Genomic DNA, 25017 nt, shown 5'->3' with positions numbered 1-25017 from the left:
GTGCTTGGGGCAGATCATTGCAGATTACGACGACAGTCGGTGATGAGGGACACCATTGTTAGGCAGAGCCTGCAGCAATGGCCTTCCCCTTTAAAGGAGGGAAGGAGCCTCGGATCCTAGCAGCACTGCACTCGAGATTGTGCAACGCTGCACCTCTATCACCCCTCTTACTAACTTTAACGCTTGGTTTAGTGCTACACTTCCTTCCTGGAGCGTTAAACCGGAATGTTGCATTGGATTCACTCGCATAGTGCCTGACGATACTTTTGCGCTACCTCAAAAGATATCACCACTTGAGGGTGCAGGGCACAATTTCAAAATTTGCAGATGACATGAAACTTGAAAGTGTAGTAAACAGTGAGGAAGATAGTGACAGACTTCAAGAGGATATCGACAGGCTGGTGGAGTAGGCGACACATGGCAGATGAAATTAAATTAAACAGGATGCGATGCAATTTCACCCCCTTATGTGTTAAGTGCTGATTCATTCCAACGCAGATAGGAAAAGTGAAAACTCCCAAACTCGCATCCCCCCAATCAAATCTCTCCTTTTTCTTTCAAAGCTACCAATCAGAAACCAGCACTTGCCACAAAACAAACCAATCAAATTACTCACACCATTTTTTCATACTTTTGGTTGGCATTTTCCTTCCTCATGAAGATATGTATTAAATTCAGCTTACATGGGGCACGGGTTTAGTGAAAAACTCATTATAAGTACCGGGAGAAAATTAATAGTCAATAATCCAGGAGAAAATTAGCAGCCACTTGGACAAGCATGGACTAATAAAGGAGAGCCAGCATGAATTTATGGGTGAATCCTGTTTGACTAACTTGATTGAGTTTTTTGTTGAGGTAACAGAGAGGGTGGATAAGGGCAGTGCGTTTGATGTTGTATATATGGACTTTTAAAAGGCGTTTGATAAAGTGCCACATATTAGGCTTGTTAGCAAAATTGAAGCCCATGGGACAAAAGAGTAAGGAACAGCTTGGATACAAAATTGGCTAAGGGATAGAAAATTGTGGTGAATGGTTGTTTTTGAGACTGGAGAGAGGTGTTCACCAAGATTCAGTACTGGGACCACTACGGTTTTTGATATACATTAATGACTGGACTTGAGGGTACAGGGCACAATTTTGAAATTGCAGATGACATGAAACTTGGAAGTGTAGTCAACAGTGAGGAAGATAGTGATAGACTTCAAGAGGTAACAGACAGGCTGGTGGAATAAGCGACACATGGCAGGTGAAATTAAATAGAAAAGTAGAAAAGTGTGAGGTGAAAGATTTTGGTAGGAAGTATGATGAGAGGCAATACATGCTGAAAGGTACAATTTTAAAGAGGGTGCAAGAAGAGAGAGACCTGGGGGTGTTTGTAAATAAATCTTTGACGGTGACAGGCCAGGTTAACAAAGCACATGGGATCCTGGGTTTTACAAATAGAGGCAGGGAGTACAAAAGCTAGGAAGTTTTGCTAAACCTATATAAAATATTTGTTCGGTCCCACTTTGGAGTATTGTGTCCGCTACTGGGCACCGCACTTTAGGAAGGACATGAAGGCTTTGGAGAGGGTGCAGAGAGATTTACTAGAATGGTTCCAGGTGTCATGTACTCAACCAGCATTGTAACCCATGTATAATCTGACCTAAGTTGTACACTGTGAGAACACTGACCACTCGGTGGGAGACACCCCTAACCTGGGCCTTCAGATAAAAAAGGGGAAGCTCCACCCACCTTGATTACTTGGAGTGCTGAGGAATAAAGGACAGGTCACAGACTGACCTTCTCTCAAGCATGGGCCTCGTGTGCATTTATACTGTGTAGTAAGGACGTATCAATGGCGACGAGAAACTGGGATTTAAACCACGCGAGCATGGCCACTAGCAGAACAGGCAAGAGGTATTGTGTGAAGGAATGGTTGGGACAGAGATTCAATATTGTTAAAGCAGCACACAGTTCTCCAGGCAGACAGGGGCAATCGGACATGCCCCAACATGTAGTCGAACCCAGAGGGGGAGTTCGACAGAGACAATGGCAAGCTGAACGGTGATTCATGCCATTGCAAGGGACAATGCAGCCAGTAATGGGGCCATCAACACCTGTTAATGGCGACACAAGGACAATAACAGGGGCAGTCAGGGACGATCGACTGGCAAGGGATCTTTTGTTTCCAACAACAGCTCATGTTGGAGGCGTGGAGGCACACACTCAGCTGGAGTTTGCAGAGATGAGCAAAATACCTGCAGAAATTGCAGAAATGAACACTGGGGGAAATCGCTGGAAGCTGAAGTTCAGCGAGTTCATGTGGAGCACGTATACAGTTCATACACCAGGACGCCACCGATAATGATGAAAGTGCTCCTCAATGGCATCCCAGTATCAATGGAGCTAGACACGGGGGCCAGCCAGTCTCTGATGGGTATCAAACAGTTCAAAAAGTTGTGGGCGTCCAAGGCCAGGAGGCCAAAATTATCGCACAGCAACGGAATTACACAAAGCAGATCATTCCGGTGCTAGGCAGCGCCATGCTAGTCATGACCCACAAAGATTCGGAGAACAGGTTGCCACTCTGGATTGTCCCAGGGGACGGTCCTGCACTACTGAGGAGGAGTTGGCTTGCTGTCATAAACTGGAAATGGGGCGATGTCAATGCAATTTCCTCTGTGGAGCGAGTATCATGCTCACAGATCCTGGACAAATTTAACTCACGATTTCAACCCGGCATCGGCACTTTCATGGGGGCCAAGGTAGTGATTCACATAAACCCAGACGCCAGGCCAGTACACCACAAGGCCAGAGCGGTGCCATACATGATGCAGGAAAAGATAGAAAGCAAATTGGACCGCCTGCTGAGGGAAGGCATCATCTCGCCAGTCGAATTCAGTGATTGGGCGAGCCCGATTGTGCCGGTGCTCAAGGCAGATGGGTCGGTCAGGATATGTGGCGATTACAAGGCCACCATCAATCGGGTGTCACTCCAAGACCAGTACCCACTACCGAGAGCGGAGGACCTCTTTGCGACGCTATCCGGTGGCAAACTTTTTTCAAAATTGGACCTGACCTCAGCTTACATGACCCAGGAGCTGGCGAGTGAGTCGAAGAAGCTGACCACCATCACGACACACAAGGGGTTGTGTGAGTACAACAGATGTCCGTTCGGGATTCGCTCGGCCGCCGCGATTTTCCAACGAAATATGGAAAGCCTCCTCAAGTCGATTCCAGGGACGGTGGTTTTTCAGGATGACATCCTGATCACGGGTTACGATACTGAAGAACACCTCCACAACCTGGAGGAGGTTCTACGCAGACTGGACCGGGTAGGGCTGCGACTGAAAAAGGCGAAGTGCGTCTTCCTAGCTCCAGAGGTAGAATTCCTGGGGATAAGGGTAGCAGCAGACGGGATCAGCCCTACTGCGTCCAAGACGGAAGCGATCCAGAGAGCACCCAGAACCCGTAACACGACAGAGCTGCGTTCGTTCCTGGGGCTCCTGAACTATTTTGGTAACTTTCTTCCCAAATTGAGCACACTGCTAGAGCTGCGACACGTGCTCCTACGCAAAGGTCGTGAATGGGTCTGGGGGGACAGCCAGGAAAGGGCTTTTAATAAAGCACGCAATTTGTTATGTTCCAACACTCTGTTAACACTATACGACCCATGTAAGAAACTTGTGTTAATGTGCGATGCGTCATCCGATGGTGTCGGGTGTGTGTTGCAGTATGTCAATGTCAAAGGTCAGATTATGCATGGGTTACAATGCTGGTTGAATACATGATACCAGGGATGAGTGATTACAGTTATGTGGATAGACTGGAGAAGCTGAGGTTGTTTTCCTTAGAACAGACAAGGCTGGATAGAGGTTACCTCTAGATAGAGTAAATAATATTTCCAATGGCTGAAGGGTCGATAACGAGAGGGCACAGATTTAAGGTGATTGGCAAAAGAGCCAGAGGCAACATGAGGAAAATCTTTCTTTTACACAACAAGTGGTTAGGATTTGGAATGCACTGTCTGATAGGGTGGTGGATACAGATTCAATATTGGCCCTGAAATTCTGGTCGAAGGCTTCTTTCAGACGAATGCCTCCGACCGGAGAATTTTTACGAAAGTACGTTGTGGTCCGGGAGGAGCGTGGGATTCCGGTGGGGAGGCCTTCTCTTCCCACGCTGCGAAGCGCGCTCCCGTCCTTCTGGTTCCCACGGAGACGGTGCAGTCACATGTGACTGCTCAGCCAATCAGGTCCAGTATTCCACAGCTTTCTCATGAATAGCAATGGGAGCTCCGTATCTACTAGTTCACATTGCTGTTAATGAAAAAAAAACACACTAAACACCATAATAAAAAATAAAAAACACACCTCACATAATTAAAATGAATTGAAATTAAAGTTAATAAATGTCTTAGAAAAAAAAATTCCGATATTTAAAAAAGTTTTTTTTAAATTATGGTTTAAAATAAACTGACCATAGTGGGCAGGGTTTTCAACAATATAATGTGTTTTTTAAATTTTACTTTACAATGTTTCTGTGTGTTTTAAAACTCTTACACCTGTAAAAGTAGGCTATACACCTGCTTTTATCAGGTGCAAGAGTTTTCAGGGCATCCACCGGGCAAGATATGGGTAAATACTGCAATCTTGCCCATGCAAATGTCCTCGCTCCCGGGGTGTGGAGGATCAGCTTGACAGATCGGAAAAGCCGGTTTTCAGCGCATGCACATTGTGCGCTAAAAACCGGCTTTTGCGATGCCTTCCCAGATCCGTACACACTCAGTACGGACCCAGGGAGGTCGGGATTTCTGGGCCAATAGCTTTCAAAAAAGAACTAGATAAATACTTGCAAGAGAAAAAATTGCAGCGATATGGAGAAGAGTGGGGGTAACAGGATTGCACTTTGAAAGCTGTGCAGACTCAATGGGTGAATGCATTCCATTTGTGCTGCCGTTTGATTCGATATCTGCAGTACCACTTAGTCCTGTAGGTGACACTGTGATAGGCTGTTTCAATTTTAGAGGTGTCACGCTATATTGTACACATTAGCTGCTATTTTATAGTGAGAATATATCGCCCTGTGATTGCACAATCGAGTCACAAGGTTCTCAAAGATTGCACAAAATGTTTACTGAAAAGGCTCTCATACACTATTCAAACAAAATGTAAAAAATACATCTTTCACAGTAACATGGTACATTTATCTACATAGTTGTCTTTTATGTCCTCTTTTAATAGAAAGAGAAAAAAATGACACTTCGGATTATCTGTTGCAGTGTTTATTTTGTGTTCTGTAAGTTTTTAAAATTCTATTAGACTAAGAGAGAGAGGTAAGATAGACACTGGCATCAGAGAGACAAATTAGGTGCTCTCTTCATTTAATGTTACTATTTGTAGCAACAGTTAAAACTTGAAGCCAACTAATTACCTCTTTCTGAGGGTTGGCAAATATCAATGCTAAATGCATACACTTGTGAAACAGAACTAGAGTGAAAGAGAGAAAGGCGCATAGATTGTGTCGTGTATCTTACATTATTATATATAACTGTATCCTAACATGCTATACATGACTGTAATAAGATATGACCTGTAACCACCAGCATACCTTACCACCAGGAGTGCACTTGCAAGAGACAGGTCTCAGGCAAGTGCAGCATTCCAGAGCTGTGAAATAAAGGTGCAGGTCCAGAGTGACCTTGACTTCACGACATGCCTCGTGTGAAAATGTACTGAGGGGACAGGACTTTACAGTGGCGACGAGTTACGGGATTACAAAATCCACAGAATGGCGAACAACGGATCAGATGAAAAGTATAATGCGGGAGACAATTGGGAGGACTTCAGAAGACTAGTTATGCGACGATAAGGCAGACTAGAGAAGAGCCCATCTCTTGACCAGCTGTGGCTCGAAAACTTACGCTTTAATGAAGGATCTGTTGGCACCCGAGAAACCAGCAAGCAAGTCATTTGAAGAATTGAGCACACTGGTAAGAGACCACCTGAAGCCAGCGAGCAGCCTACACATGGCCAGACACAGGTTCTACAACTACAGACGCTGTGCGGGCCGGAGCATACCCGACTTCGTGGCGGAACATCGGAGGTTGGCTAGTTTATGTGAGTTCTCCGATGAACTGAGGAGAGAAATGCTGAGAGACTTTTTCAGTGAAGGAATAGGCCACGCAGGCGTATTCTGAAACTCATAGAGACCAAGAACCTGACCTTAGAGGCAGCAGCACTGGTTGCACAGACATTCTTGGTAGGGGAAGAAGAAACGAGGTTGATTTACAATACCGGTCCGACAACTAACGAAATATCAGAACAAGAAGTTCACAGGACTAAACAAGCTGCTACCCCCACACACAGACAAAACCGGGAGAACAGGCTCTCGACAGCAGGCAGAAGACATCAAGGGCCACAGGAACGGCCGTTCACACCTCATCAACCCACAATGCGAGCAATTAACTACAAACTGAGAGAAGCACAAGAGAGATCAGCCAGGTGCAGCTCATTCTTTGGGAACACTTTGAACAATGGAACCGGTCTGTGCTGGAGGTGTGGGGGTGGGCACTCGTCAAGAGGATGTCGATTTCAGCAGGCTGTTTGCAGAAATTGTGAAAATACAGGGCATTTGGCCTGCATGTGCAAAAAAAGGGCAGCTCGGCTGGTATACGAATCGGATGGGTCAGAAAGCAGACCAGAAGATGGTGGGGACAGTACCCGGGACACCGATGTACAGCGGGTCAACACGATCAATGGCCGCTGCTCCTACAACAGGACGCCTCCTATAATGATGAAGGTCCAACTCAACGGGATACCTGTCAACATGGAGCTGGATACCAGAGCAAGTCAATATCTCATGGGCGCGCAACAATTTGAACAACTGTGGCCGCATAAAAGAGACAGACCAAAACTCACAAGGGTTGACACCAAACTAAGGACCTATACCAAAGAAATCGTACCAGTCCTCAGCAGCGCCATGCTCTCTGCACACACAAAGGGACAGTGAACTGACTTCCCCTGTGGATTGTCCCCGGAGACCCCCCAGCACTGCTGGGGAGAAGCTGGCTGGCAAAACTAAACTGGAAATGGGATGATGTCCATGCCATGTTATTAGAGGAACGGACCTCCTGCTCAACAGTTATAAAGCGATTTCAACATCTCTTTCAGCCAGGTGTGGGCACTTTCAAAGGGGCCAATGTCAAAATCTACATCACACAGGATGCTAGACTGGTCCATCACAAGGCCAGAGCTGTACCCTATGTGATGAGGGAAAAGATTGAACACGAACTAGACAGGCTTCTGCGGGAAGGCATTATATCGCCTGTGGAATTTAGCGACTGGGCAAGTCCCATCGTCCCAGTCATGAAGCCTGATGGATCCGTATGAATCTGTGGGGACTACAAATCTACCATAAACAGAGTCTCCCTATAGGACCAGTACCCGCTGCCCAGAGCGGAGGACTTATTTGCCACATTGGCTGGAGGTAAACTTTTCTCAAAATTAGACCTCACATCTGCGTATATGACGTAAGAATTGACCGAGGAATCCAAGCTACTCACCACCATCAACACACATCGAGGCCTTTTCATGTACAATCGATGCCCATTCGGCATCAGGTCGGCAGCTGCCATATTCCAGCGCAACATGGAGAGTCTGCTCAAGTCCATCCCGGGGACAGTTGTATTTCAAGACGACATACTTATCACGGGCAGGGACACCGACTCCCATCTCCGTAATTTGGAGGGAGTACTAAAGCGGTTGGATCGAGTAGGCCTACGAATCAAGAAGTTGAAGTGCCTGTTTCTCGCACCCGAGGTTGAATTTTTGGGCAGAAGGATTGCCGCTGATGGAATCTGCCCAACAGAGTCCAAAACAGAAGCAATTCGCCTGGCACCCAGCCCCCGGAATGTCTCAGAACTGCACGCCTTTCTCGGGCTACTCAATTACTTTGGGAACTTTATGCAGAACTTAAGCACGCTGCTGGAGCCTCTCCACGTGCTACTCAGGAAGGGGTGCGATTGGTTTTGGGGGGACGCCCAGGAACGCGCCTTCAATAAGGCACGCAACCTTCTGTGTTCCAACAATGGTTTGACTTTCTTTGATCTAGGTAAAAAGCTAGTTTCACATGCGATGCGTCAGTGTATGGGGTCGGGTACGTTTTGCAACATGTCAATAGTGCAGGCAAATTACCAACCATACCTTATGCCTCCAGGTCACTTTCGCGGGCGGAGCGCGGGTACGGAATGGTAGAGAAGGAGGCGCTCGCGTGCGTGTACGGTGTCAAAAAGATGCACCAATACCTTTTCGGGGCCAAGTTCACGTTAGAAACCGACCACAAGCTCCTCACGTCTCTCCTATCCGAGAGCAAGGCAATAAACGCCAACGCCTCGGCGCGAATTCAATGGTGGGCACTCATGCTGGCGTCCTACGAATATACCATAAGGCACAGACCAGGCACAGACAACTGTGCCGCCGCGCTCAGCAGGCTACCCCTGGCGACCACGGAAGGGTCCGATGAACAGGACTGTGAGATAGTCATGGCAATCAATGCCTTTGAGTCCACAGGTTCGCCCATGACGGCTCGCCAAATCAGAGCCTGGATGGCCAGTGACCCCACGTTATCCTTAGTAAAAAGATGTGTCCTAACCGGCGACTGGGCAGAGGCTCGCGATGCCTGCCCTGAGGAATTAAAACCCTTTCACAGGCGCATGCATGAGCTATCACTACAAGCAGACTGCCTGATATGGGGCAGCTGAGTAGTCATGCCTCTGTGAGGCAGAGAGGCATTTGTCCAGGAGCTCCACCGCGAGCACCCGGGGATCGTTCTCATGAAGGCCACAGCCAGATCCCACGTCTGGTGGCCTGGTATTGATGCGGACTTGGAGCTCTGCATCCGAAGGTGCACCATTTGTGCCCAACTCAGCAATGCCCCCAGGGAGGCTCCACTGAGCCCCTGGCCCTGGCCTACCAAAGCGTGTTCGCGGGTGCACGTAGATTATGCGGGCCCATTCATGGGCAAAATGTTCCTCATAGTTGTAGATGCATTTTCAAAGTGGATCGAATGCACCATTTTAAACTCGAGCACAACCTCCACCACTGTGGAGAGCCTCGCAACCATGTTTTCAACGCACAGAATCCCTGACATATTGGTCAGTGTCAATGGTCCGTGCTTCACCAGCGCAGAATTCCAAGATTTTATAATTGACCACGGCATAAATCATGTCAAGACGGCACTGTTCAAGCCGGCCTCCAACGGCCAGGTGGAGAGAGCAGTGCAAATCATTAAACAAGGCATGCTTAAAATCCAAGGTCCCATGCTGCAGGGTCGCCTGTCGCGACTGCTGTTGGCATACAGATCTCGTCCGCACTCACTGACTGGGATCCCCCCCGCGCAACTGTTGATGAAAAGGACTTTAAAAACAAGGCTCTCATTAATCCTCCAAGACATGCACGAAATCATTGAGGCAAAGCACCGTAAGCTGACTGAGTATCATGACAGAAATTCGGTGGGGGAGATGGAATGAGATAGGGGACAAAGTGTTTGTACTAAACTATGGCAGGGGTCCCAAATGGTTTGCAGGAACAGTAACGGGCAAGGAAGGAAACAGGCTACTGGTAGTACAAATGGACAATGGCAAAACCTGCCGGAGGCATGTAGACCAAGTCAAAAGCAGATTTACCAACAACACTGCGGAACCAGAGGCAGACTACAATGTGGAACTCGCACCACACCTGGTGGACAGACAGAGGGAACAACCTGAGGAAAGGGCAATCCCAACAGACAGCCCAGGCGAGTCAACAACAATCACACCAATCGAAACAGACAGCCCAGGCGAGATACCAGCAACCGCACCCAAAGAAAAACAGACACCAAGGCAGACAACCGAACCACAACTCAGACGCACCACACGAGAGCATAGACCATCTGAGAGACTGAACCTATAAAGACAATAAGACCTTGGGGGAGGGTGATGTCATGTATCTTACATTATTATATATAACTGTATCCTAACATGCTATACATGACTGTAATAAGATATGACCTGTAACCACCAGCATACCTTACCACCAGGGGTGCACTTGCAAGAGACAGGTATATAAGGACAGGTCTCAGGCAAGTGCAGCATTCCAGAGCTGTGAAATAAAGGTGCAGGTCCAGAGTGACCTTGACTTCACTACATGCCTCGTGTGAATCTGTACTGAGTGGACAGGACTTTACAGGTTGTGTTCTTTCTCATTCGACCTCTCTTTCCTCCTTCAAGACACTTCTTAAAACATACCTCTTTGACCATCATCAGATCATCATAGGCAGTCCCTCGAAACGAGGATGGCCTACTTCCGTGCCAAAAAATGGGATGAGTTCACAGGTGTTTCAATGAAGGACCTAATATTCCAGGTCCTGAATTTAGGACCTCTTTGACCAAGCTTTTGGTCACCTGCACTAATTTCTACTTATGCGACTTGGTGTCAATTTTTTTATCTCAGGATATTCCTGTGAAGTACCTTGGGACTGTGGGGAATTCAAGGGATAGGGAAGCATAAGTGATTGGGGGAGGGCAATTGGAAGGGAATTGAATGACACATATCGCCTGCAGGCCACACCCCAAATGAAGGCTGCAGCTGTTGGGGGGGGGGCGGGGGTCATAACTTTAACACACAAAACCATGCCACCCATTACCTGAGGATTTTGGGAGAGAAAACCCAAAATTGCTGGAACGTTATCAAGTTTTGTAAGTAGTATTACAAATATTGGAGAAGAAATTGGACCTTGTTGCACCCGTTTTACAGGCATAAGATGGGCACAACCTGAAGCAATTACAGGGATTAATGCCCTGTGTCCACAGTACACCTGAAAGCTGCCCTGGCGGCCACATAAAACAAAGAAACATAGAAATAGAAAATAGGTGCAGGAGCAGGCCATTCGGCCCTTCTAGCCTGCACCGTCATTCAATGAGTTCATGGCTGAACATGCAACTTCAGTACCCCATTCCTGCTTTCTCACCATACCCCTTGATCCCCTAGTAGTAAGGACCACATCTAACTCCTTTTTGAATATATTTAGTGAATTGGCCTCAACAACTTTCTGTGGTAGAGAATTCCACAGGTTCACCACTCTCTGGGTGAAGAGGTTCCTCCTCATCTCGGTCCTAAATGGCTTACCCCTTATCCTTAGACTGTGACCCCTGGTTCTGGACTTCCCCAACATTGGGAACATTCTTCCTGCATCCAACCTGTCTAAACCCATCAGAATTTTAAACGTTTCTATGAGGTCCCCTCTCATTCTTCTGAACTCCAGTGAATACAAGCCCAGTTGATCCAGTCTTTCTTGATAGGTCAGTCCGCCATCCCGGGAATCAGTCTGGTGAACCTTCGCTGCACTCCCTCAATAGCAAGAATGTCCTTCCTCAAGTTAGGAGACCAAAACTGTACACAATATTCCAGGTGTGGCCTCAACAATGCCCTGTACAACTGTAGCAACACCTCCCTGCCCCTGTACTCAAATCCCCTCGCTATGAAGGCCAACATGCCATTTGCTTTCTTAATCGCCTGCTGTACCTGCATGCCAACCTTCAATGACTGATGTACCATGACACCCAGGTCTCGTTGCACCTCCCCTTTTCCTAATCTGTCACCATTCAGATAATAGTCTGTCTCTCTGTTTTTACCACCAAAGTGGATAACCTCACATTTATCCACATTATACTTCATCTGCCATGCATTTGCCCACTCAGCTGACCTATCCAAGTCGCTCTGCAGCCTCATAGCATCCTCCTCGCAGCTCACACTGCCACCTAACTTAGTGTCATCCGCAAATTTGGAGATACTACATTTAATCCCCTCATCTAAATCATTAATGTACAGTGTAAACAGCTGGGGCCCCAGCACAGAACCTTGCGGTACCCCACTAGTCACCGCCTGCCATTCTGAAAAGTATCCATTTACTCCTACTCTTTGCTTCCTGTCTGACAACCAGTTCTCAATCCATGTCAGCACACTACCCCCAATCCCATGTGCTTTAACTTTGCACATTAATCTCTTGTGTGGGACCTTGTCGAAAACCTTCTGAAAGTCCAAATATACCACATCAACTGGTTCTCCCTTGTCCACTCTACTGGAAACATCCTCAAAAAATTCTAGAAGATTTGTCAAGCATGATTTCCCTTTCACAAATCCATGCAGACTTGGACCTATCATGTCACCTCTTTCCAAATGCGCTGCTATGACATCCTTAATAATTGATTCCATCATCTTACCCACTGCTGATGTCAGGCTGACCGGTCTATAATTCCCTGTTTCCTCTCTCCCTCCTTTTTTAAAAAGTGGGGTTACATTGGCTACCCTCCACTCGATAGGAACTGATCCAGAGTCAATGGAATGTTGGAAAATGACTGTCAATGCATCCGCTATTTCCAAGGCCAACTCCTTAAGTACTCTAGGATGCAGTCCATCAGGCCTTGGGGATTTATCGGCCTTCAATCCCATTAGTTTCCCCAACACAATTTCCCGACTAATAAAGATTTCCCTCAGTTCCTCATCCTTACTAGACCCTCTGACCCCTCTTATATCCGGAAGATTGTTCATGTCCTCCTTAGTGAATACCGAACCAAAGTACTTGTTTAATTGGTCCGCCATTTCTTTGTTCCCCGTTATGGCTTCCCCTGATTCTGACTGCAGGGGACCTACATTTGTTTTTACTAACCTTTTTCTCTTTACGTATCTATAGAAACTTTTGCAATCCGTCTTAATGTTCCCTGCAAGCTTCTTCTCGTACTCCATTTTCCCTGCCCTAATCAAACCCTTTGTCCTCCTCTGCTGAGTTCTAAATTTCTCCCAGTCTCCGGGTTCACTGCTATTTCTGGGCAATTTGTATGCCACTTCCTTGGCTTTAATACTATCCCTGATTTCCCTTGATAGCCACGGTTGAGCCACCTTCCCTTTTTTATTTTTACGACAGACAGGAATGTATAATTGTTGTAGTTAATCCATGCGGTCTCTAAATTTCTGCCATTGCCCATCCACAGTCAACCCCTTAAGTATCATTCGCCAATCAATCCTAGCCAATTCACGCCTCATACCTTCAAAGTTACCCTTCTTTAAGTTCTGGACCTTGGTCTCTGAATTAACTGTTTCATTCTCCATCCTAATGCAGAATTCCACCATATTATGGTCACTCTTCCCCAAAGGGCCTCGCACAACGGGATTGCTAATTAATCCTCTCTCATTACACAACACCCAGTCTAAGATGGCCTCCCACCTAGTTGGTTCCTCGACATATTGGTCTAGAAAACCATCCTTTATGCACTCCAGGAAATCCTCCTCCACCGTATTGCTTCCAGTTTGGTTAGCCCAATCTATGTGCATATTAAAGTCACCCATTATAACTGCTGCACCCTTATTGCATGCACCCCTAATTTCCTGTTTGATGCCCTCCCCAACATCACTACTACTGTTTGGAGGTCTGTACACAACTCCCAATAATGTTTTTTGCCCTTTGGTGTTCTGCAGCTCTACCCATATAGATTCCACATCATCCAAGCTAATGTCCATTCTAACTATTGCATTAATCTCCTCTTTAACCAACAATACTACCCCACCTCCTTTTTCCTTTTATTCTATCCTTCCTGAATGTTGAATACCCTTGGATGTTGAGTTCCCAGCCCTAATCATCCTGGAGCCATGTCTCCGTAATCCCAATCACATCATATTTGTTAACATCTATTTGCACAGTTAATTCATCCACCTTATTACGGATACTCCTTGCATTAAGACACAAAGCCTTCAGGCTTGTTTTTTAAACACCCTTTGTCCTTTTAGAATTTTGCTGTACAGTGGCCCTTTTTGTTTTTTGTCTTGGGTTTCTCTGCCCTCCACTTTTCCTCATCTCCTTTCTGTCTTTTGTTTTTGTCTCCTTTTTGTTTCCCTCTGTCTCCCTGCGTTGGTTCCCATCCTCCTGCCATATAAGTTTAACTCCTCCCCAACAGCACTAGAAAACACTCCCCCTAGGACATTGGTTCCGGTCCTGCCCAGGTGCAGACCGTCCGGTTTGTACTGGTCCCACCTCCCCCAGAACCGGTTCCAATGCCCCAGGAATTTGAATCCCTCCCTGCTGCACCACTGTTCAAGCCACGTATTCATCTGCGCTATCCTGCCATTCTTACTCTTAACATGCATTAGGATCCTTGGACATATGTAAATGAGTGGCCTAACAACTGTTAGCTCACTTGCTGAATCTGGATAATGATTTGATCAGGTGTCAGACCTGGTCTAATGTTGCCAACTCTGGTTGGACATATATCTGGAGGTTACATCACCTGATCTAGCGCCTCGCCCAGTTAAACAGTCGTTTTTTTCTCATCTCCAATATTTTTTATGAACAATAAACAAAAGTGTTCAAAGAAAATGAAAAACACAATTTGTTTTAATGCTGCTATGATTATTCTCCAGGGCTGTTCGCAGCAGTATCTAGGAGATTAACCTTTAATTCCTGGAGACTCCAGGACAGTCCTGCAGGGATGGCAACCTAGCCTGCTCTGCTCAGGATTGTTCGCTGGCCAGTAAGTTTATAAAAGGAAATTGTAAAAAATCATTGCTGCGGAACCAGGAGGAGCAGGAATGCTCTCCCGACTCCGAAGTACACCCGATAGAGCCCCATTCCTCCCCTCCATCCCACACCCTTTGGTTGTCACTCCAAAACCCCGCTTTGCCGCGACAGGAAACGGCACAAAATTAATTTGCTTAAAATGGTCAAATTGCCGATGGAAGGGTGACAGACGTTGGCAGCTTGGCCAATCAATAGTAACGAGGGCCCAGGCCCAATCTCAGAACGGCCTCGGGCCTTCTTGTTTGGGAGCATGTTCCACACGGACCCCACTTCCAAACCCAAAAATGGGCCGAATGGAATTTGTGCCCCATTACATCAGTGAGACCCAGGATCTGAATGGTCCACCATGCGATCTATTACTTCAGTATATTTGCTATTTTACAGTGATAGATGAATTGCTGTCCTGTTTAGGCAGAAGTGGGTCTCTGGTAAACAGCAGAAGCTGAGCTCCAGTCTTGGACTATTGATGAGCAATGGTCACAGGAGATCTACTAGTTTATCTTCATTTGTATTTTTTCTCTTCAATTTCTCTTCTGCTGATTGATCTTGTTGTGTGGCACCAGAATTGCCAGAAGCCCTCTGGTACTCCACGCAACCGGTTGGTGAATGGCAGCCTGCTCCCCATCCAACATCCACACGTAGGCACTTCTCAGTATTTGTTACTAGTTAGGCATTGTGATGCAGATCACGGTCTTTAGCTACAGCACAGGCTGGGGATCGATCCTGCAATGTATCTGCATTGTATGTCTCAATAACCCAATAGACAGTTCATCTACTAAAATAGGAAGACTCATTTGTAACATTTTATTCTCATCCAAATGTTGTGTTATGGTGTAGAAACAGAAAATTATATATTTTCTGCAATAAACCAGGTTGATATAAGGTGCAGTGCCACAGGGACGATTTTAACCCTATTTGCTCAGCAGAAAGCTGGCGGGTGGGCAGTTAAAATCTCCTTGGCTCTTACCTGTTCGAAACCCACCTTGATTGCAACATCTGCACTTTTAACCTGCTCTCCTGAGGGTCCTTCTTGACAGACATATGTTGCGGTCCGCTTACATCATTGAGACCTGACTGTAATTTTAATTCACGCGGAACGGAGATTCCACCCGGAGTTAAAATCGGTGCCAATGGGGTAATTTTACAAAATGTCACTGGTATGTAATGCCCAAGATTTGTAAACTGGTTAGATTGGAAAATCACAGAAGCCCGAAGCTTTGATATACACTGCTGCCTGGCTGCAGTTCCTCATAGGCAGTGAGGGCTGGTTAAAACTTATCCCAATTATCTGTGATCTCATTCAGTGACAGTTTGATCTGATTGGTGTTCAAATATTCTTTCATCAACTTTAAAACTTTGAATGACAAATAACTTGAGTTGCAGGTTGCTGCTACCATCGAATCATCTGCTGTTTGGCTATTTGCAAATAAATAATTAAGAAGCCATCCATAATCAAAAGAGTGCTATTTTGCTTTCATATATTGAGGCAAATGAATCATTAAACATGTACATGGAGTCCTTAAAGCCGCCTTTGAACTTTTGTGAAAAATGACATTATGGAATCATATGTTACGAATTTTTATAGTTTTATCTATGGCCCAGAAATCCCAGTCCGCTGCTTCCCGCGGGCGATCGGGTAAAAATGTTAAAGACTTACTGTTCCTGCTGCGCCCACGTGAGTTCCCGGTCCTGCGGCCTCCAATGACTGCGCGTCGGAGCGGGTGCACCTCAGGACGTGCGCAGGGCTGGAGCTGCAGTCACATGATTCTGGCAGCCAATCGGGTAAAATATGTTTTCATTCATAATAATGGGAACTCCGTAAGTTGGAGTTCCCATTATTATGAATGAGCAACACCCCCCCCCACAAAACTCTAACAAAAAATAATATTAAATTAATATTTTTATTAATTTAAATTAAAGTTATTTATGTATTATAAAAAGTATATATTTTTCCGATTTTTAAAAAGTTTTTTTAATTATGGTTTAAAATAAACTTAACCGTACTGGAGAGGGTTTTCAGAAATAAACTGTGTTTTTAAATTTTATTTTATAATGTTTTTGTGTATTTAAAAAATTTTACGTCTGTAAAAGTAGGCTATCGCCTGTTTTTATCAGGCGCAAGCGTTTTCAGGACATCCGCTGGGCAAGATATGGGTAAATAGCACAATCTTGCCCATGCAAATGTCCTCGCTCCCAAGATGCAGAGGCTCTATCCAGCTTGACAGATCGGAAAAGCCGGTTTTCAGCGCATGCGCATTGTGCGCTGAAAATCAGCTTTTCCGATGCCTTCCCAGGTCCGGACACACTCCGTACGGATCCAAGAGGCCGGAATTTCTGGGCCAGTATGTTTCCAACAACTCAATAGATGTAGCTAAATATCACGTGTGCATATGCTTTTATGTGTATAATTATATACAATAAATGCCTACATTTGCATATAATATATACCGATATACGATAATATACAGGATCGATATACCGGACACGATAAGCCAAAATGGCCTCCTTCCATGCCATAAATTTCTAGGATTCAATGATTCTATCTGGAGGCTATGGAATATAGGGTCAATGTTGCCCTTCTGCAGATGCAGGAGAATGGACAGAGAATCACGGGATGGGTAGCTGCAGTTTTATAATATATATTCCCAGCTTGCACTGGGAGTGGAGAATTGGGAAATTTGCCCTTGTATCTGTTGCATTTTCATTGATAAATACTTGAATTGTGTCAAGATAAAGCCGGAAACAACAGTCTTTGCTTTGTCGTTTTTCAGAGGGCAAGGTTGAAGTGACAAAAGAAGGAGTTAAGCTCTGCACCATGGGACCAGGCAAGGTGTTCGGTGAGCTCGCCATTCTGTACAACTGCACCAGGACCGCCACAGTGAAAAGTAAGCTCCTCTTCAATGCTAAACGCGTTGCTGTGTGATCCCATTATAATTGTGTAGCTCTGCAAATTTTTGGGTATGTGACCTTGGAAAATTGTATAACTTATAATGCTCCAGGCTAAATTTAACACAATTCTCCTCAAACCACTGGAATTGGATAGGCCATATTTCATGTGCAGTATATATTTTATAGCTATCTTGTTGGACCTGATGTGCATACTTGGAAACACTAATTAATTAGGCTTTCTGATCTTTGTTGAGGAGGTGGGAGAGGATCTCAAATTTCAAATCCTCTGACTATCTTCAAGTTAGAATGATTCTGTTTTCCACAAGGCGTGAATTTGAACAATTATTCGCAGCAATAGGCAAATAATACTGTAATTGCAGTCCTTAATAAGATCTCCTTTAAAATTATACCTCCTGCACAATGTAGTTTAATAGTAAACATTTTATTTTTGCTGTACAATTTACAAGATTTTATATTATACAGAGATGGTACCTGGTCTGTTTATATCCACCACAATTTAAAAAGGAGATTTATTTTTAGGATTAATACAGAATTGTTTAATCAATCACTATATATGCATACACACACACACAATATAATGTGACAGAATTTTACATTCAGGTCACTTGCCTTGTATGTTACAAAGTAATTATATTGAGGTCAATTATCTTCGTCCTACTGCCTCATTTATACTCAAAAGTGGAGCAGCACCCGTGAGGACTTGTGTCCGCCACTGAGTGGTTTGGTAATACCGTCACAGACTGAGCCCTGAAGGACACAGCTACCAGACTGGGCTGACATCAGGTGGTGAGGTAACCTACTTGACCTAGTCCTCACCAACCTACCTGTCCTCCAATATAGACCAGAGTGTTCATCATTGTGGTAAGCGAGATAACTTTGTACAATGAGGACTGTATGTGAAGCTACTTTTGAAGAGGGCCTTCTGCCTTGTTGGAGAGGGGGAATAGAGGACCTACCAACATGGAGGAGGTCCAACAGTTGTCAGACACCAGAGCTGTTTTAAGAGTGTTTCAATGGATGAATTTGTGCCAGCTAGAATCAATAGTCCTTAATATCACAACTACTAAAAGAGTAAAGTATTCATCTCTCATCACATGCTTCTTCAGCGTATCTATGACAAATGATGGCCCTCCTGATAGCTTACCCCTTGGCCTTTTTGGTTACTGCTACCTGCTCATCTGTGCTTGCTGCTTCACTTGATACAACTCCTCCCCCCACCCCAAGTCACTGAGTCACTCAGATGCCTTTTTCTGATCTGGTGCTTGGTAGGGGAAGTATGAGGAATGCTGCCTCTTGATCAAGGCTCTCCTCTTCACTCTGCCAGGCACGCATGTTGGAAGTTCTCTAGGACCTAAAATGAAGGGTTAAGAGCATAAGAATATAAGAAATAGGAGCAGGAGTAGGCCATTTGGCCCCTCGAGCCTGCTCCGCCATTTAATAAGATCATGGCTGATCTGATTTTGGGCTCAGCTCCATTTCTCTGCCCACTCCCCATAACCCTTCACTCCCTTATTGTTCAAAAATCTATCTATCTCCACCTTAAATATAGTCAATGATCCAACCTCCACAGTTCTCTGGAGTAGAGAATTCCACAGATTTACGACCCTCTGAGAGAAGAAATTCCTCCTCATATCAGTTCTAAATGGGCGACCCCTTATTCTTAAACTATGTCCCCTAGTTCTAGATTCCCCCACGAGTGGAAATATCCTCTCTGCATCTACCTTGTTGAGCCCCTTCAGTATCTTATATGTTTCAATAAGAGTACCTCTCATTCTTCTAAACTCCAAAGAGTATAGGCCCCACCTGCTCAACCTTCCTTCATAAGTCAACCCCTTCATCTCATGAATCAACCTCGTGAATATTCTCTGAACTGTCTCCAACCCAAGTATATCCCTCCTTAAATATGGAGATCAAAACTGTACGCAGTACTCTAGGTGTGGTCTCACCACGCCCTGTACAGTTGTAGCAGGACTTCCCTACTTTTATACTCCATGTCGTGGAGTGTGAAGATGTAGTGTGAAGAACAAATGAATGCAACACTTCTTTTACACCCATACCTCCCAATCAACTTCTGAGGATCTCTTAGCAAAACTGGGTCATGTGACCAGTCACGTGACTCATTTCCCCTTACTTATTGCAATACAATTAACTATGTAAACATAAGTGTTTCAATTAACAGTTGAATAAATGTTTAAGTATATTTAATTAGATGAATTGTTTAAATAATTAACTTGGATTGAAAGAAGAAGACAGACAGAAATACGTACAGTAGGGATTATGTGAGGCAAAGTAGAAAGAATGGGAGGCATGCCTCTGGGGAGTGCAGCCAGAGCCAATTCCAAGGCACCACAGGTGGCTCAGCTGCACGGGGGGAGGGACAAAGAATAAAAGAGCTCTAGTGCTAGGGGATTCTACAGTTTGGGGAACTGACAGGCATTTCTGCAGATGTAGACGTGAGTCCCGAATGGTTTGGTGCCTCCCTGGTGCCAGGGTCAAGGATGTCACAGAGCGGATGTAGGGCATTCTGGGGGGGAGGGTAAACAGCTGGAGGTTGTGGTCCATATCGGGACCAACGATATAGGTAAAATGAGGGATGAGGTCCTACAGAAAGAATTCAGGAAGCTAGGGAGAAAATTAAAGGGTAGGACCTGAAAGGTAGTAATCTCCGGGTTACTCCCGGTGCCACGTGCTAATGAGTACAAGAATAGAAGGATGGAGAGGATGAACACGTGGCTGGAAAGTTGGTGTAGGAGGGAGGGCTTTAAATTTTTGAGGCATTGGGACCGCTTCTGGGGGAGATGGGACCTGTACAAACCGGATGGGTTGCACTTCAACAGCGCTGGGATCAATATCCTCGCGGGGAGTTTTGCTAGTGCTGTTGGGGAGAGTTTAAACTAGCTTGGCAGGGGAATGGGAACCTGAGAACAAATTCAAAAGGGAAGGAAGTAAAGCAGAAATTGGATAGCAAGAATCTAGAAAGCGAATCTGTAAGACAGAGGAAACAAGGCTTAGTAAGTAGTAAGCAAGGAGGTATTCCTGTGCTGAGTGGTATATACTTTAATGCAAGGAATTTAGCGAATAAGGCGGATGAGCTAAGAGCACAGGTAGACACTTGGGAGTATGATATTATAGCCATTACAGAAACATGGCTGAAAGAGGGGCAGGTTTGGCAGATCAATATACCTGGCTACAGGATTTTTAGACAAAATAGAGAGAGGGGTAAAAAGAGGGGGGAGTCATGGTACTGATTAAAGAAACTATTACAGCGGTGAGGAGGGATGATATGTTAAAAGGATCATCAAATGAAGTCATATGGGTCGAATTGAAAAATAAAAAAGGGGTGATCACACTGCTGGGCATGTATTATAGACCCCCAAACAGTGGGAGGGAGATAAAGGAGCAAATATGTCGGCAAATTGCTGTGAAGTCCAAAAACCATAGGGTAGAAATAGTAGGGGATTTTAACTATCCAAATATTAATTGGGACAAATTTAGTGTGAAGGGTATAGAGGGTGCGGAATTCTTGAAATGCATTCAAGAGAACGTTTTTAGTCAGTATGTAGCAAGCCCAACACGAGAGGGGGCGGTCTTGGATTTAGTTTTGGGGAATGAAGCTGGGCAGGTTGAAGGGGTATTAGTGGGGGAGCACTTGGGAGCCAGTGACCATAATTCAGTCAGATTCAAGTTGATTATGGATAAGGACAAGGATAGGCTTGGAATAAAAGTTCCGAATTGGGGAAAAGCTAATTTTGCTAAGTTAAGGAGTGATTTGGCCATAGTGGACTGGAAACAGCTACTTGTGGGTAAATCAGTGTCGGAACAGTGGGAGGCATTCAAGGAGGAGATCCGGAAGGCTCAGGCCAAACATGTGCCCTAAAAGAAAAAGGCTGGGAAAAATAATTCTAGAGCCCCCTGGATGTCTAGGGACTTATATGGGAGGATTAAGAAAAAAAGGGATGATTATGTCATATACCAACGGCTAAATACTATAGAATCTTTAAAGGACTATAGAAAGTTAAGAGGCAAAATTAAAAAGGATATTAGGAATGCTAAGAGAGAGCACGAGAAATTCTTGGCCAGTAAAATTAAAGAAAACCCTAAGATGTTCTATAAATATATTAAGAGTAAGAGGATAACTAAAGAAAGGGTAGGGCCTATTAGAGACCATGAGGGTAATCTTTGTGTGGAGGCGGAAGATGTTGGTAAGGTTCTTAACGAATACTTTGCATCTGTTTTCACAAAGGAAAGGGGCAATGCAGATACTGCTATTGAGGAGGAGTGTGATATTCTGGATGAAATAAGTATAGTGAGAGAGGAAGTATTAAGGGGTTTTGCAGTTTTGAAAGTAGATAGGTCCCCAGGCCTGGATGAAATGCATCCCAGGCTGTTGAACGAAGCAAGAGAGGAAATAACAGAGGCCTTGACCATTATTTTCCAGTCCTCTTTGGATCTGGGCATGGTGCCAGAGGATTGGAGGACTGCTAATGTAGTACCCTTGTTTAAGAAGGGAGAAAGGGATAGGCCAATGACAGGCCTGTCAGCCTAACCTCAGTGTGGGAAAATTATTGGAAAAAAATCCTGAATCAGGATAAATCTACATTTGGAAAGGTAGGGATTAATTAGGGACAGTGAGCACAGATTTGTTAAGGGAAGAACGTGTTTGACAAACCTGATTGAATTTTTTGAGGAGGTAACCAAGAAGGTCGATGAGGGTAGTGCATACGATGTCGTATATATGGATTTTAGTAAGGCTTTAATAAGGTCCCATATGGTGGACTGGTCATGAAGGTTAATGCCCTGGGATCCAGGGCAAAGTGGCAAGTTGGATCCAAAATTAGCTTGGAGGTAGGAAACAAAGGGTAATGATTGATGGATGTTTTTATGACTGGAAGGATGTTTCGAGTGGGATTCTGCAGGGCTCAGTACTGGGTCCCTTGCTTTTTGTGGAATATATCAACGATTTAGATTTGAAAGTAGGGAGTATGATTAAGAAGTTTCCAGATGAAACTAAAATTGGCTGTGGTGGTTGATAATGAAGAGGAAAGTCATGGGCTGCAGAAGGATATCAATCTATTGGTCAGGTGGGCAGAGCAGTGGCAAATGGAATTTAATTCAGAGAAGTGTGAGGTGATGTACTTTGGGAGGGCTAATAAGGAAAGGGTATAAACATTAAGTGGTAGGCCACTTAATAGTGTAGATGAACAAAAGGACCTTGGAGTGCTTGTCCACAGATCCCTGAAAGTAGCAGGCCAGGTGGATAAGGTGGTTATGAAGGCATATGGAATGCTTGTTAATGGCCGAGGCAAAGAGCAGGGAGGTTATGCTTAAATTGTATAATACTTTGGTTAGGCCACAGCTGGAGTACTGCGTGCAGTTCTGGTCGCTATATTATAGGAAGGACGTGATTGCACTAGAGAGGGTGCAGAGGAGATTTATTAGGATGCTGCCTGGAATGGAGAATCTTAGTTATGAGGACAGATTGGATAGGCTGGGTTTGTTCTCATAGGAGCGGAGGAGGTTGAAAGGAGACCTCATTGAGGTGTACACAATATTGATGGGACTGGACATAGTGGATAGTAAGGGCCTATTTTCATTGGTGGAGGGGTCTATTATGAGGAAGCATAATATTAAGGTGGTTGTTGGAAGGTTTAGAGGCGATTTGAGGGGGGGCTTCTTTAAGCAGAGGGTTGTGGGTATCTGGAACTCGTTGCCTGGTTGAGTGGTAGATGCAGAAACCCTCACCACTTTTAAGAGATGGTTGGATGGGCACTTAAAGTGCTGTAACCTGCAGGGTTACGGACCTCGAGATGGTAATTGGGATTAGACTGGATTACTTTTTGTTGGACGGCGCAGATATAATGGTAAGTACTGCAGGGAATGGAATATGGCCAGGGTGATCTCCTGGACTAGTTTCGATCGCCTGGATGGGTCGGAGAGGAATTTTCCCAGATTTTTTTCTCCCTAAATTGGCCTGGGTTTTTATCTGTTTTATTGCCCCTCCCAGGAGATCACATGGCTCCGGTTGGGGTGGAATGTCGAATGTTTCAGTATAAGGGGTGTCGCAGTTGTGTGAGGCGGACTGGTTGGGGCTGGGTGCTCTTTGCCTTTCCGTCATTGGTCATAGGTTTATATGTAACCTTTAGGGCTGCTGACCAAGGGCTGTGTGGCTCTTTGCCGGCCGGTGTGGACACGATGGGCCGAAATGGCCTCCTTCTGCGCTGTAAATTTCTATGTTTCTATGTTCTATGAATGAGGATTCCTACCTTAGGACCCTCTGTAGGACATATTCACCATGCAAAGGGAAGAGGTTGTTCCTCCGCTCCTCAACCTGCTCTACCTGCTCCCCCATGGTTATCTCCAGGAATCTAGGCACTAGACATCATTGTGCAGCTCCTATGTTTAGCTCCTCCTGTGACTGGCACTGTCCCTTCGAGATGCCGTGGGCCATTATAAACCTGCAGCAGCATGCAATTTCCCACTCCTTATGGCAAAGCATTTTTCACATTTGCAGCTCACGCACCACATGAAAATGAAGATGATGACAGTTAATTGGCATGTCTATTTTGCTCGCTATCCAACAGGGAACTGGATGGAAACTGAGATGTAGTGCTGGAGAAAATTGGAGTGAATGTCCAACGATTCTCCTGGGATCTATCTTGCTGCCTGTACTCAAACGCCTGCAGAAAGTTTCAGACTTCCCGTCTGTTAAACTTTCATTTGATTTTTTTTTTAAATACCTTTTTTCTACTGATTTGTATTCCTTGCCCTTTTCTGTTTCCCTGCTGTGCGTGCGTGTGGCGTCGCGTGTGTAGCCTGGTGTGTCTGTGTGTGTACCATGTGTGAATGAGAGTGCAACATTTGTGGAATCTCTGATTCAGTTGGTTTTCCTGAGGTCCACCTGCATTGCAACAAACAAATCCCGACAGTGAATGTCGGTGAAAGACACTGCTTGGAGAGATTAGCATTTGAGCCAGTGGATTTGCAGAGCTGGGGAGCTGCACACACGAGGCAATGGGTATTCACTCCCTCCATTAGGGCTTGTCTTTCCTATTGCACAAGATGGCAACCCGAGCTGAAGTCGATCAGAGTGGTCATTTGTAGATGCCACAGTGCCATTTCTCCGGTGTTAAGACAGTCAGAAAGATTAAAAACAGCATAATACTTTGATTTTTGCCTGATTCTGTGTCAGTGCAAAATGTAATTCAAAGAAATCTCATTCAGATTCATAGCGGCAGCTGCATTTATTCTGCTATAAAAAATCCTCAAAGCCAAGATCACAACATTCAGCGAACCTTCAACTCAGTGAGACTACTATAATGCACATTTTATTACCTTTGAAGCAAGAAGAAAAAGCATTTTAATACAATGCCTGAGAAAGAAAAGTATTTTTAATGTCCATTTTGAACTAATTCATTTAGTGTAGAATAGACACAACATCTGACTTTTTTGTAGTTTTTATTAATTTCAAAGTCAAATGCAAATACCCTTACATTGACTTGAGCACAGACCATTAAAATT

The 25017-nt window shown here is 45.0% G+C and overlaps 1 protein-coding gene across 1 annotated transcript in view; it reads left to right on the top strand.

Annotated features, from left to right (window-relative positions):
• Positions 1-25017, top strand: part of LOC139260355 (cGMP-dependent protein kinase 1) — a 1295119-nt gene that overhangs the window by 375045 nt on the left and 895057 nt on the right. Inside the window, exon 3 of the mRNA XM_070876878.1 lies at positions 17361-17474. Coding sequence (XP_070732979.1) covers positions 17361-17474 — 114 coding nt within the window. The remainder of the gene's footprint in view (positions 1-17360; positions 17475-25017) is intronic.

The sequence above is a fragment of the Pristiophorus japonicus genome, chromosome 3 (genome assembly GCF_044704955.1).
Source record: "Pristiophorus japonicus isolate sPriJap1 chromosome 3, sPriJap1.hap1, whole genome shotgun sequence".
NCBI classification, from domain to species: Eukaryota; Metazoa; Chordata; class Chondrichthyes; family Pristiophoridae; genus Pristiophorus; species Pristiophorus japonicus.
The sequence above is the reverse complement of the archived record's forward strand: the minus strand, read 5'-3'. Positions and strand labels throughout refer to the sequence as shown.